This window comes from Aulonocara sp. 'chitande type north' Nkhata Bay, linkage group LG7 (assembly GCF_057382095.1).
Source record: "Aulonocara sp. 'chitande type north' Nkhata Bay isolate Kocher_YH1m ecotype deep benthic linkage group LG7, A_spYH_male_GT1.1, whole genome shotgun sequence".
Taxonomy (NCBI): domain Eukaryota; kingdom Metazoa; phylum Chordata; class Actinopteri; order Cichliformes; family Cichlidae; genus Aulonocara; species Aulonocara sp. 'chitande type north' Nkhata Bay.
The window spans coordinates 44,630,439-44,643,863 of NC_141350.1; the positions used below are offsets into that span (position 1 = coordinate 44,630,439).

The window sequence follows — 13,425 nt, forward strand, 5'->3', positions numbered from 1 at the left end:
TTCTTAGGACAACTACACAAACTATAAACAGAACAAAGCGGCTTGTGTGTTAGTTACAAGTTCACAAGGATTTACACACTCAAGGCTAATGTGTGATCAGACACCATATGACAAACAGATGGATGTGTAATACTGAATTTATCATATGACAATCATACACATACATACACATACATACATATAAAAAATCTGATGAGGCATTTTTTTCCTTTATGATCTATTATCTAAACACTTTTAATTGGCATTGGCAACAGATAAATTTGTCACATTAATGGATGATTAAAGGATTTTGCCCCTCTGACAAGGACAAATAATCTGTGACAAAATGGATACATGCTGCGAACCCATTATGCTTTTTTTTTTTTTATTCTTTATCAGCAAGCATGCGGTGAAGTGGAAACTTGCTCTTGATCCTCTTGTTGTTTATCAGAACCGGCCAAGGTAAGCTGATTCGGCTTCCCTTAAAACCAGCTGAGTATCGATCAGGTGTACCTGAAAATAGAAGATAAGTGCATGCTTTCATGCACAGTAGTACAAATGGAACAGGGCTTTGTTGTCAGTGCTCATATGATTATGTCATGTAAGCAGTGTAATGTAATTAGTCGTGTAATTTAATTTTGATCCATGGCTGTAACAGTCAGAAGCAACGCTGTACCTTTGGAATCTGATATTTTGCAGGCATTGGTGCGCCATCTCTCCCAACATCAGACAGGGTCCCACATTTTGGCACTCCATCCACCCAAAGGCCTTCATAAAGCTGGCCTTTGTCACAGTAGTAGAACTTTCCATGACCATCCTTCTTCCCCTCTCGCCAGCTACCTTCATACCTGTTTCCATTTGCTTAAACAAAAATTTGAAAGTCGCATTATAACATCCAAATTATAATCTAGTTTTGATTCACATGCATGTATAGAAAATTTTCTCTTACAAAATATAAAGATTCCTTCTCCATGATTCTTATCCTTCAGCCACTTGCCCTCATAGATGTCTCCATTTGCATAGTATATCCTTCCCCAGCCACTCCGTTGGTCCTCGCTCCACTCCCCCTCGTACACTGATGAGTTTTTGTAAAAGTATGTGCCATACCCCTGAGAAGCCGGACAAGTACATCACTGACCATACATACCGATATGTCTTGTAGCGTGCATGTGAAACATTATGGCAGATACATACATGCTTCTTTCCATCTGTCCATTCACCACAGTACTTCTTCACATACTTCTTTGATTCTGGAAGTAAAATGCTGTAGGTACCATACCCGTCACGTTTTCCGAATTTCCACTCTCCATTATAAATGGCACCAGACTTCTTCCAAACCTGATTTCCCTTGCCTTATAAAAATAAATAAACAAACAAGCAAACATGACAGCTGCACTATACTTCGAACCTCTCAGGAGTTGAGTGGAAGCTGACGACAAACTATATCTCACCATGCTTCTTATTGTTCTGCCACTCCCCGGTGTATTCGTTTCCACTGGCTGAGAAAACTGTGTGTCGTAGTCCACATTTCTGTGATTTAATGTCCAGCAGTGTTGACAATGGGGGACTAGTTGGAGGTCTTTTGAGAAATGGCATTGCTAGTTGTAGCTTGATGAAACCTGTAAGCATTAGAATGAAATTTAAAAAAACAAATACATGTTTGCTGTCTTTCTGCCACTGAAAATGAAAACAAATATTTTTATTTGTATTTTTTGCCACCCATAAGTCAAAATCTAAAGTTATTGTCTCAAAATCTGACTTAATAACTCAAACTTTAAAATTATTTTGTCATGTTTGAGTTAGTAAATTGATATTTTATTTTTTGAGATACCTAACATACATTTTTGACTTGATAGATGTCAAAAAAAAAAAAAAAAGTTTTGTTGGTGGCACAAACAAGCTTCCATACCCATTAAGCAGTACGTATCACCAAATTCATACAACAACAACAAAAAACACTGCCCTTCTTTGAGGTTTTAATTAGGAATTGACAGTATTTTAAACACACTTTTCCATGATGTCTAATTGTATATCAAAACTGTATTTTCTAATTCAGAATATGAAAAGTAGCCACAAGGTAATCTAAGGAAACTAGTTAAGCTCTCCAGCTTAGTTAGCATTACAAGTAAAATAGAAACGTGGAAAAGCAAAATAGCAAAGTAGTTGTACCTTCGCGGAGTTTCCAAGCGGATAACTTACTGAAACTGAATCCGCTTGCAAACTTTGCCAAACAAAAGCCATTAATTTACCGAAGAAATCCAGAAAACATGTTACACGACTAGCCGTACACAGCTTCCCTGGTGACCAGCAGCAGCAGGCGAGCAAGTTTGTATGCTGTATCCTAGCAACAGCAATGTGTACAGTTATTGGTGACTTATAAATGTAATTGGGAGACCATTTAAAAATTCGAGTTTAACATGTTTGGGTGTCATTTTTAATCCACAAGTCATGTTTTATTTATCTGCCGTTAGTTTTTTTTATTTACTGTTTGATGGCTTCACCCGTGGTTAAACCACAGTGTTTGGTCATCACGGCGGTTTACGAAGTGCGCATGCTCCGCACAAGAGTTAAAACTCGCCTGAGTGGCCGGAGCAGGAGCAGCCCGTGGGTGAAAAGCCTTGTGAAAGAGTCTTCTTCGCCGAATAAGCTACAACACTGCAATGTCCAAGCCGAGGTTTCAGGCGGAGTGGGAGGAAATTGATGAGGAATATCAACAATTACAGGTGACTGAAAACTCTTAAACGAGTATAGTATAATTTGTGCTAGCGTGCCGTCGAGGACATGCAGGGTTCTGTAGCAGTTTGTCTAGCTCTTTCCTATTCGCCATTCATTCTCAGGTCATCCGTAAACCGAGCATCGAGCCAATAAGTGCGCTGTTGGCAGCAGTATCCGAGGGATGCAATATATTTGCCGTGCGTTTTATAATTTTTCTGACTTTACTGTAACATCGCTGTGTTGTAGTCGCTAACATTAGCAATAGTCTTCTTAGGGCTAATGTGCTTTGCTGCTAATAAGCAGATACAGTAACTTAGCTAACCGCACACTGCATTGTTGTGCTATTGACTAATTTTAAATCATTGCTACCGAAGTTGAGGTAGAGGTTAAAGTGGCTTCACAAATTAGTTTCTGGGTCTTTGGCTTGGGTGATTTATTTAGGAGTCCTTGGGGACATCAGCAGCCATCGTGAAGTTGACACGCTAGCTCACGTTAGCCATAGTTTGCTAACTTTGAACAACATGAAGATAAGAAACTGTATTGTTCGCCTAAAATCTCTGATTCTGAGACACCTCACAGTTTGTGCACACGTGGATCTGAAACTGAGCAGAAACCGCCTACCGTTCATATTATAGCTTTTATATTTCAGCTTTATTTACATCTTTCAAACAGCTGCAGTTCTTTAGAGAATGTTAATACACATATTTTGACTAAACTTTTACAACTATAAACAAATGTGTAAACAAATTTTGAAACGATAAAAGAAAAATGTCGTAAAGCTTTAACACGTACAGAAATATTGAGCCCACTTCAATTAAAAAACAAAAGTCAAGGGGTTTTTTTAAATTGCCACTGAGGTGGAGTCATTCACCTTCAGACACTGGGGCCACGATGGCTAAAAGCTGATTCCTCCTGTGTGTATAGATCTTGGGACCAGGAGGCCAGCTGCATAGCATCTGACTTATGTTTATCTGTATATGATGATTATGTGACCTCTGAGAGAGAGAGAGACTGGTGCCAGACCCATAGAAGAATTTAAAACAGATTTTGCATCGTTTTCGTGTCAGTTTGAATGGACGTGTACTTAGATCGTGTGCTCAGTACTGGCTGACTGGTATAACCAATTCTTTTAACAGGCCATTTGCCTCATCATAACTGATGTCAGGAAATGATCATGTGATAAAACAAAGAATGCTGAAACACAACAAATGAGAGCTGCATGTAGATTGCTTTCTTTTACCTATTAATTGCTGGGGAGTTCTCCCTACTTTTTGTAGTGTCGCTAACTTTGAATTATTTCATCATAAGGACACTCATAGGACAAGTATTAAACAATTACTGTTCTCTGCTGAAGAGATCAGTCCTGCTTTTGTGATGGTGTGCTGGATGGATGGAGGTACAACAAAGGGGGTTGAACTGGCTCTAAGGGGGATAGGAATCTGACCCCTGATTAGCAAACTTACATGTAGTTTACATGTATGACAATAGGATCCGCTTACGGGGACTGTTTCACTGAAGAACAGAGTATTAAAGGCTCAAAGATTCAGAGGATAGTGAGTCACTCTCAGCATGAATGGATGAATGAACTTTTATTGTCATTATACATAGGCAAACTTTCATTGTACTTTCTCTTAGGATTAAAATGACAATAAATGAACAGAATGAATAAATAAATAGGATTAATAAAAATGGGTATGTAATTAATGATAAAAGAACTTAAACTTAGAAGCATGACTATATATGGGTGTGTCATCAGTTTTCAGTGTTTAGCCAGGACATTTCTATTTACATTTTGAAGTCTACTAATTGTTTGAACTGCAGTTCATATTTCCAAATGATATAATTTACTTTTAATTAATTTATAATTCTTATTGAAGCTGTCAGGTAAAAGGTGTGTGTGTGTGTGTGTGTGTGTGTGTGTGTGTGTGTGTGTGTGTGTGTGTGTGTGTGTGTGTGTGTGTGTGTGTGTGTGTGTGTGTGTGTGTGTGTGTGTGTGTGTGTGTGTGTGTGTGTGTGTGTGTGTGTGTGTGTGTGTCTTCATGCTTTTTGATGGGGAGAAAGTGATGACAGTGTAGCTACGAGCGCAAGTAAACCTGAGTATTTATTTTACTAAAAAATCTTGTGGAATTTGCGGTTTGTCTTCATACAGAAAGGTTGGACAGTTTTTCCACTACTGCTGAAAGAGACTATGAGCCAAAAGTTTCATCTTTTGTTGTTTTGTTTGTTTTTTAAAGCTTGGCAAAGACTTGTGTGGGATAATAATGCATTTTTATTCTATCAAACAAGGTTTTCAAGGGAATATGACAAATTTCAGTTGAAGTTAATCTGTAAACACCCACTGGCTTTTCTTTGTATTTGTATTTTGATTCAGTTGTGGCTGTATTTATCTTTAAGTCCTAGCTGGTTGTGCTTAATCCTTATTTCTGCATTTCAGCAGATGTTTCTAACCAGACATGTATTTAATTTATTCACAGGAAACTCACAAAATATACAGACAAAAACTAGAAGAGCTCACCAGTCTTCAAGCAACTTGCAGCAACGCCATCAGTAAACAGAGGAAATGTCTGAAAGACTTGAGGCACAGTTTAACCAAGTAAGTACACCTGCTATAAAAGTAGTCAAGCAAGTAGTCGACGGTTTCCCACGACTAAAATAAGCACTTAAATGATCTGGTTTTGATTTCGGTGATATCATGGAGAGTGAAAAGTATCCTTCGTCTTTTCTCTTTTTGCCCTTCTGCTTTCCTTACAGGTGCGCACAGACGTGTGACGAGAAAGAGCTGAAACTAATAACTGACATCAAAACACAAATAAAAGATAAAGAAAATGTTTTCTTTGACATGGAAGCATATTTGCCAAAGAAAAATGGGTGAGTACTATTTGTTGTTAGTGAGAGATCTGCTGTAATCACTAAGCTTTATTTCATTAACTTGCATGCTTTTCATTTTCAGACTATACTTGAATTTGGTCCTGGGCAACGTGAATGTAACCCTTCTCAGCAACCAGGCAAAGTATGTGTCACCTTTTAGCCTCAGGAGCAGGTTCCCGCTGTGGGTTCAGATTGTTTTTTATGTCAGTCTCTTATCATCTCTTTCTTCCGTTTATGTACAAAGATTTGCCTACAAAGACGAGTATGAGAAGTTCAAGCTTTACATGACAATAATCCTGATGTTCGGAGCAATAACCTGCCTCTTCTTTCTAAACTGTCGGTGAGATAACCTACCTCCCCCTCAAAGCATGACTGGTGGTGTTATTTTATTAAGGATTGGCTTCTTATTTATTTGTTTTCTGCCTTGTTTAGGGTCACTGATGAAATCTTCAACTTTTTGTTGGTGTGGTACTACTGCACATTGACCATAAGGGAAAGCATCCTCATAAACAACGGCTCCAGGTGTGTTGCTACTATCGGAGCATTTATCCTTTAGTGGGTTATTTTTAAATTAAAGCCTTTGTCTATGGAAGATTTTTAGTTGGGAAAATTTTCAAGTTCCTCCTTTTTTCTTTTCAGGATCAAAGGGTGGTGGGTGTCTCACCATTATGTCTCCACCTTCTTGTCAGGTGTTATGCTGACATGGTGAGATATTGTCTTTGTTGATTCAGCATTGTGTTGTTTTTATTTTGGGAAATGTGAATGAGTTGGTCTTTTCTTTCCTCAGGCCAGAAGGAGCTATGTATCAGATGTTCAGGAGCCAGTTTCTTGCCTTCTCCATCTATCAAAGTAAGATGAATCCATGAGATTAATTCATTTACTTAGTGGTTCTAAATTAGCTTATTTTTTTACACTCACTGGCCACTTTATTAGATACAGATGTTAGTACCAAGTTGGGAACCCTTTTGCGTTCAGATCAGAATTCTTCATGACATGTAAGATTCAATATGGTCCTCGAAACATTTGCTCCATATTGACAGTTGCTGCAGATTTGTCAGCTGCACATATGTGATGCAAAACTCCAGTTCCAATAAATCAAAGGTCCTCTATTAGACTGAGATCTGATGACTTTGGAGGTAATCTGAGTAGAGTGAACTCTTTGTGATTTTTAAGAAACCAGTTTGAGGTTATTTGAGCTTTCACATGGGGTGTTGTCTCGTTTTTGGACCATTTTCTGTAAACTCTAGAGATGGTTATGTGGGCAAAATCAGAGCAGCTGAGTAGTTTATGAAATATTCAGACAAGCTCGTCTGGCAGAAACAACCATCCCACAGTCAAAGTCTCTTAAATCTCTCACCTTTCCTCATTCTGCTGCTCAGAACTTCAGCAGGTATTCTTCTGTTTTTCCAACTCCCCTTCCTGCGCTTCTTTAAAAGCAACAGTTCAAGATTTAATAGTTCAAAGTCCAACATAAACAGCTCAGTTACATCATGACAGCAGAGCAATCTGGGCACACCACTGAAAAGTATAGATGAAGTACAGTACTAAAAGTACTTAGGGTTGACTTAAACCTCAGTTTAAAAAAAGGGGTTTTAAGCATGAAAGCCTTTCCTGTTTGTTATAAGGAACCTCATAACAAATAATGCATTTCACATGGTTTTCTGTTGTTTCGTCAAACATTGCCACACTGCATCACATTTGAGGCACCATGCTGTCGCAGTGCCAAATAAATGACTACCAATTGCATCAATAGTTGGCAATACGAGTGTCTTCCTGGAGACGGAGACAAATATATTTTGATTATTTGCGGAAGTAAACAAAAAGAAATATTAAAAAGCAAATTGTCAGACTGGAGGTGCTTCTATCACATTTTATTTGGCTTTTGTGATATTTAAGGGATGAAAATAATAATTTCTGCCCTTCAGCCAATTATTGCATAAAACTGTGCATGGAGAGAGAAGATGCACTTGAGCTTAAGGTCTAAAATCTGGGATTTCAATATTTTAAAAAAAAAAAAAAAGGGGAGACACACACACACACACTCTGTAAATCAAAGCTCTAGTTGAGGACCCAGAGGGGGTAAAACAAACTTCAGATGCTTTCATCACTATTTTCCCTTGAATGTTCCCATGTCAGACGCTCACATGCAGTCACACTGTGGTGTGATGCCACACTGTGCCAGAAGAGGGCAAGGTCAGGTCACTTGCAAAACCAAATTTGTTACATAACCCCCCAATAAAACAAAAACTTTGAATGACTTCAGGATGGGGCAGCACTTAAAGGTGATGACTTACAAGTAGGGATGGGTATCGTTTAGGTTTTATCCGATACCGGTGCCAAATCGGTACTTTTGAAACGGTGCCGGTGCTCAAACGGTGCTCAAAGACTGGAGAACACAAAATTGGTCCAAAAACTTCTCATGTTCAGCTGGTTTTTTGTAAAAAGATAACAATGTTAGCCTTTTCTGCAGCTATGGGGCATATATGGTATCACTCTTGGCTGGAAGCAGTGCTTAAACAATGGAAAAAACACAAACTTTGTCCAAAACCTCTCATGTTTAACTGTTTTCCACTTTTTCTTTGGTCATTTTAGCCTTTTTGGCCAGGGTGAAGGGAGTATCTGCCATCAAACAAGAAGACAGCCGCATGTAGCTATGATGATGTTTGCTAGTTCACCTTACATGCATTAATGTAATAACGTGGTTAGCCTACTCAACGTAAATTACACGCGAACAACATTAAGCTACTCACGCAGAGAAGAACGGCTGCTGCTGCATCATCATCCATCATCATTTCTGCTACACTGACAGGGCTAGGGGCCAGGACTCTCCTCTTCGTGTTTTTGGGGGATATTGCTAACTCCGGGTCCGATAACAGGCAACCCACGCACAGTAGATGTGCTCGGTGTGAGGTCTCGCAGCAAGCTATCATACGGCGCATTTCTGGGCTTTTAAAAAAACCCGCTATGCGTCGCCAGGTGTTTCATCGGATTTGAGGTGTTACCTCCTTTGACAGTATCACAGTATCACCTTAAAGCACTTGTTGCAGGCTGCTGAGTTTGCATATTTTGCTGTGAAGTACAGCCAGACTTATGACCGCTTCGCCTTGGACATTTTTAATCTGTAGCTCTGCTCTAAAAGAACGCACGTACCTGGACCCGCCTACTATCCTCGGAAACGTAAAATTATTGGCTAGAAGTGTATCACAGCTCAGGGGAAAAAAGCACCGAAATGTGCGCTGCTTTTCGGTCTGGTTACTACCGTTTATGTCAGAACCGGTGCCATGATGGCACCGGACACCGGTACCCATCCCTACTTACAAGTTTGTACTACAAAGAAATACAGTAGTTAGAAAGTCATGTCACAGTATCTCATGTTCACAATGATGTTGGAAAAACTGGATTTGAATACTTTTCCTTTCCATTTGTAGGCAGCTAAGATTTATTAGTGTGTCTGCAACTGCTCTTGCAAACCGTGTCTCTTTGTATTATGTGTCTGTATATTTACTCTTAAACTGTACAAGTCATTGGATGGAGCCATACAACTGGATTGAGCTGAGGTACACAAATAAAAAGCTGTCAGTGAAGAGCTTCATTAAATCTTTGTTGTAGTCTGGGATTAGATTTGATCTGTATTTGCAGAACTTGCTGTAAATGTCTGTAAAAAGGTTCCTGGTGAGAACCTTTTTAAATAAGAGCTTTAATAATACAGATGATTTAAAGTTGATAGTTGGATTTAATAAGGTTGTAGAAAGGCCTAAAAACTAACCGGACTATAACAAAGAGCAGTTTATTTAACAGTGATGGAAAATGATGAGATTGTAGCTGCTTCATCAGCCGTTGTTAAGCAGTTTGTGGAAATATGTCTTCTCCTGAGTATAGAAGGGAAGTCATGTGACACACTGGCGGTTGTACTTGTTGCTATGTATATCATGAGGTGTCAACTCTGTGAGGGTGCTCTCTGGTCAGGGTTTTGGATGACAAGTCAAATGTTTGAAAGCGTAATAATTAAAAAAAAAAAAAAAAAAAAGTCTGCCTGACAGATTCAACCGAATGTAGAACTTATGGTTTTGAGCCAAACTTCACATGGAGAGCTGCAGTTTGTTGATTGTTATTGTTGCCATCAGTGCTCTACAATAAGAACGTGGTTACAAAGTGCAGCGATGAATAATTATTTTTAATCTTTTTGTTCCTCCAGGCTTTGTTCAGTTCCTTCAGTACTACTACCAGAGCGGCTGCTTATACAGGCTGCGAGCTTTGGGAGAGAGAAATCAGCTGGACCTCACAGTGGGTAAGCTATTTTTGATGATAACCATTTCAGTTGTTTGAGTCATCTGCAACATCATGTCTGGGTGGGGGAAATGGGGGATGGGTGAGAGATGGGGGCAGTTGTTAACATCAGCGTGCAGGGTCACAGATGTCCCAACACGCTGGAACACCGATGACACAGATCTGCTTCCTCAAACATCTCAAACGTCAAGCTGTTGAGCAGTGAAATCGGAGTGAGAGCACTCCAAAAAAACAAAACATGACAAGTGACTGTTTTTCTGTCTCTGCAGAGGGATTTCAATCTTGGATGTGGAGGGGACTCACGTTTCTTTTGCCTTTTCTATTTTTTGGCCATGTAAGTTTTCATGTTTTTCTACTTGTATCCAATATAAAACTTCTATTGCTCGATTGCACTTTTCAGGAGGACTGCACAAGATCCTCACTGGGCATTAAGAGCATAAAATGGCCTGGCGTTTTTTAAAAGAAACATGTGTCTGTGCAGCAACATCATGAAAGATGATGCCTCCTCTTCTTTCACAGTTTTGGCAGCTGTACAACTCTGTGACCTTGTTCCGCTTGGCAAGCCATGAGGATTGTAAGGAGTGGCAGGTAAGGATCGCATTTGCAGTTCAAGTGCTTAAATGTCAAACCGACATGTTGAAGCAGAGCTCAAAGATAATTTTATGTAAGAGGAAAATGTTTGAGACGCTTCTTTTGGATCTCATTTGTACATTCCTCATGTATATTTGGTAGCAGTATAAGCTAAGGCCACATTTGGGGTCGTATTCAGAGTTATATTTACAAATTCTGATCCTACCATCAGAGTCTCATCCTCCGTCTCATTTCCTCTAATCTCTGACATGAAGGCTTTTTAACCTAGAGAAGTGCCGCTCACTGAATATTCTCTGTTTTCGGACCATTCTCTGTAAACCCCAGAGATGGTTGTGCGGGAAAGTCCCAGTCTGACACTAATAACTGTGCCATATTCAGTGTCGCCTACAATCTGTTGAACTTTGCTCGCGCTGTGCCTGCACTTTCCTCATCACAGCAAGAACCGTCTGCGAACACAAGTGTTAGGAAATGATGCGTTTTAGAACAGTCGTCTTCATTTTCGTGTCCTGTTTGAAAGACGCACAGCTGCACATGCCATGACTTGTAACCCTTTTTTCTTCTTTTAGGTATTCATGCTGGCTCTAACATTTCTCGTCCTGTTCCTGGGAAACTTTCTCACCACGGTAAAAGTCGTCCACCAAAAAGTTCAGAAAAACCCGGAGAAGGTCCAAAAAACTGACTGAGAATAACCTCAGCGAGGCATCTTCAATGGCCAGTCATTTTGAAGTAACACGCACAATCGCTTGATGGACTGAACAGAGTGTGATCAGGTCGAGACGACGAGGCTGAAGCCACCGTTTTGTCTCGGGCAGCAGCGTCCGGCCAAAGTTTCTGACAAACATGTTTTTACATATGTATGACTGTGTTGATGTTCATATGGGCACATCACAAAGTGACGTTCACCTGATGTGTGTGTGTGTGTGTGTGTGTGTGTGTGTGTGTGTGTGTGTGTGTGTGTGTGTGTGTGTGTGTGTGTGTGTGTGGAAAGAGTGCGTTTATTTGGGTGTTTGTGTCTGTGCATGAACCTTAGCGGAGAGCCTCTGTTCAAATCATATGCAAGTAATGAGGGAAGGTAGCATCGTTTAACAGAACAGAAAATAGTTTGCCTTTGAAGACCTAACGTCTGTCACACACATGCTTCATACTTCTGTGAAGTAATGATGATCAAAACGTCTCCCGAAAAAATTGATCACTTTCAGTTTGAGGCTGTACTTCACCACCACCTTTTTGTCTCATCTCCCTGTTGTGTGATATTATTTTTACTGCTAGTCTTTAGGTCCTGAAAATCTCAAATGTAGGTCCAAAGCTTAAAAAATATATATATATCAAGCTGATACTTGAGTATTGAGAATTATCTGAAAGGGTGGAAGAAAAAAAGAATCCCTCTGCTGTCTCGAGTGAGAGCAGCTGCTCTGTCTTTACTGTCACTGTTTTGTTTCCAGATGAGTTGGGACTACAAAGGGAGCACTACATTGTTTGTCTTTTTGAAAGCAGCGGTTTCAAAAGCCATAACTTTTTTTTTTTTTTTAATCCCAAGAAGACGCACATAACATTTAGCGACACAGTTTTTGGGGAAGATGGTTCAAATTACTGTTCTGAGTTCCCGTTTTGTTACATGTTGGAGAAATGTTTTGATTAAATGCTGCTATTGGCACCAGTACTGTGAGACTGATTATGAATTTTTTTTTAATGTTTTCAATTATTTTTCTAATTCCACAGACCCATATACCCTATAATATTTGAATTAATTTATGGTGAGACCTTTCACTTTGCTTCACATAGTTTTCTCTGATGCCTTACTTTTTATTCATGGGATGGGGGAGGGGACAAAAAAAAACCACTTGTTTTGTGAAAATGGTTTCATTGATTGTGTCATGTCTTGTGCAATCATGCTCCTGGAGAGAATCTCAGTGTCTGTGTACTTTTTTTTTTTTTTTTTTTTTTTTTATTGAGGGAAATTGATCACATCTGATGTGATTAAAACACTTTGTCTTTAACACAAAGAAAAATTGTACGTAGCCATTTTTCAAGAATGCAATTTGCTCCCTGAGTTTTTCATGTGTCCGTTATGGTTAAATCAGCACCTGATTAAGAACAGTAACTCGTTTTTTCTTGTTCTCACAGGTGTTCACTGTATTCATTACATTGTTTCAGTCCAACCTGTGATAAAAGCCTAAATAAACTGTGCAGCCGCTCTAACGCGTTATGGTTTTTCAACTCTAGTGGGCGCTATTGGTAAAGCTAAGAGTCGTGCTTCAGACTGACGGCCACAAAACAACCTAACAGTCGTGAGTTGGGTTTTTTGGTTTTTTGTTTTTTTTTTTTTTTTTTTTTTTCTTCTCCTTCACTCCTTTAGATTGTAAAAGCTACATCACAATACAAACAATAACTCTGTGCCTCCAATAAATATGTTTTTGGTAAAATAACAGTACAAAAGTAGAGAGAGTACAAAATTCCTCAGGAAGAAGAAAATACATAAAAATACCAGACATAACATATGAAAGTAAAACCCTCCAAAAGAGGGTGTTTCAAGCTCCACGTTGCAACTTGCAAAATTGTCTTTCCTGTTGTGTCATCACTCATTTCCTTGTAACACTGAAGGATCATGTGCAGGCCCCCAACTTTCAATCTCTGCAAGACACTGAGCACAATCTGTCTCACTGAAGAAGAGGGTTCTTGTGGCTTTTTGTCCTTTTTAAAAAAAAAAAAAAAAAAACTTTCACAAAATGATACATTTCTTCTTCCTCTTGTTATTCCTCTGTTTTCGGTTGAAGGCCAAAGCCCTCTTCGTTGCCTCTCTGAAAACGTCTTCCACGTTCTCCTGATACTTCGCCGAGCACTCGAGGTAGAGCTCTGCGTTCATGTGCTGGCGAGTCTCCTCACCCTGGGTGAGGGGAAAAAAATGAACAAAAATCAAAGCAAGTTTTAGAAAAAAGCAAGAATTAGACTGTAAAGCTGCGAAGACAACGATCAGTAAAGGAAGAA

At 39.3% G+C, this 13,425-nt stretch overlaps 3 protein-coding genes across 10 annotated transcripts in view; 1 reads left to right on the forward strand and 2 right to left on the reverse strand.

The window, feature by feature from the left end:
* morn3 (MORN repeat containing 3) lies at positions 1-2,379 on the reverse strand. Of its 5 annotated transcripts, none has more exons than XM_086300657.1 (6): positions 2,229-2,379; positions 1,431-1,598; positions 1,174-1,331; positions 929-1,088; positions 656-840; positions 1-516 (listed from the first exon to the last, which is right to left on the reverse strand). In XM_086300657.1, exons 2-6 carry the CDS (start codon positions 1,573-1,575, stop codon positions 427-429), a joined length of 738 nt encoding a protein of 245 aa, XP_086156783.1. In that variant the 5' UTR covers positions 1,576-1,598; positions 2,229-2,379; the 3' UTR covers positions 1-426. The 5 variants fall into 5 exon arrangements, with proteins under 5 accessions (XP_086156783.1, XP_086156784.1, XP_086156782.1 ...); XM_086300658.1 differs by having other exon boundaries at positions 2,179-2,326; XM_086300656.1 differs by having other exon boundaries at positions 3-516; positions 2,149-2,309.
* On the forward strand, positions 2,362-12,634 carry tmem120b (transmembrane protein 120B). The gene is made up of 12 exons (XM_086300655.1): positions 2,362-2,702; positions 5,169-5,287; positions 5,446-5,562; positions 5,645-5,704; positions 5,807-5,902; positions 5,995-6,084; positions 6,202-6,267; positions 6,350-6,411; positions 9,758-9,850; positions 10,119-10,183; positions 10,369-10,437; positions 11,007-12,634. Exons 1-12 carry the CDS (start codon positions 2,640-2,642, stop codon positions 11,121-11,123), a joined length of 1,017 nt encoding a protein of 338 aa, XP_086156781.1. The 5' UTR covers positions 2,362-2,639; the 3' UTR covers positions 11,124-12,634.
* Positions 12,363-13,425, reverse strand: part of rhof (ras homolog family member F) — an 8,747-nt gene continuing 7,684 nt past the window's right edge. For all 4 annotated transcript variants that reach the window (XM_086300665.1, XM_086300663.1, XM_086300664.1 and 1 more), the window contains one exon: positions 12,363-13,324. In XM_086300665.1, coding sequence (XP_086156791.1) covers positions 13,160-13,324 — 165 coding nt within the window. In that variant the 3' untranslated portion in view covers positions 12,363-13,159. The remainder of the gene's footprint in view (positions 13,325-13,425) is intronic.

What these genes read in the sequence shown, in the direction of transcription:
- morn3 (XM_086300657.1), bottom strand. Translation starts at nt 1,575, where the DNA reads ATGCCATTTCTCAAAAGACCTCCAACTAGTCCCCCATTGTCAACACTG. An exon ending in GGACAGATGGAAAGAAGCAT is followed by an intron (nt 1,089 to 1,173) that starts GTATGTATCTGC and finishes CCGGCTTCTCAG; the next exon opens with GGGTATGGCACATACTTTTA. An exon ending in AGAAGGAATCTTTATATTTT is followed by an intron (nt 841 to 928) that starts GTAAGAGAAAAT and finishes TTTTTGTTTAAG; the next exon opens with CAAATGGAAACAGGTATGAA.
- tmem120b (XM_086300655.1), top strand. Translation starts at nt 2,640, where the DNA reads ATGTCCAAGCCGAGGTTTCAGGCGGAGTGGGAGGAAATTGATGAGGAA. An exon ending in CTTCTCAGCAACCAGGCAAA is followed by an intron (nt 5,705 to 5,806) that starts GTATGTGTCACC and finishes TTATGTACAAAG; the next exon opens with ATTTGCCTACAAAGACGAGT. An exon ending in CTCATAAACAACGGCTCCAG is followed by an intron (nt 6,085 to 6,201) that starts GTGTGTTGCTAC and finishes TTTTCTTTTCAG; the next exon opens with GATCAAAGGGTGGTGGGTGT.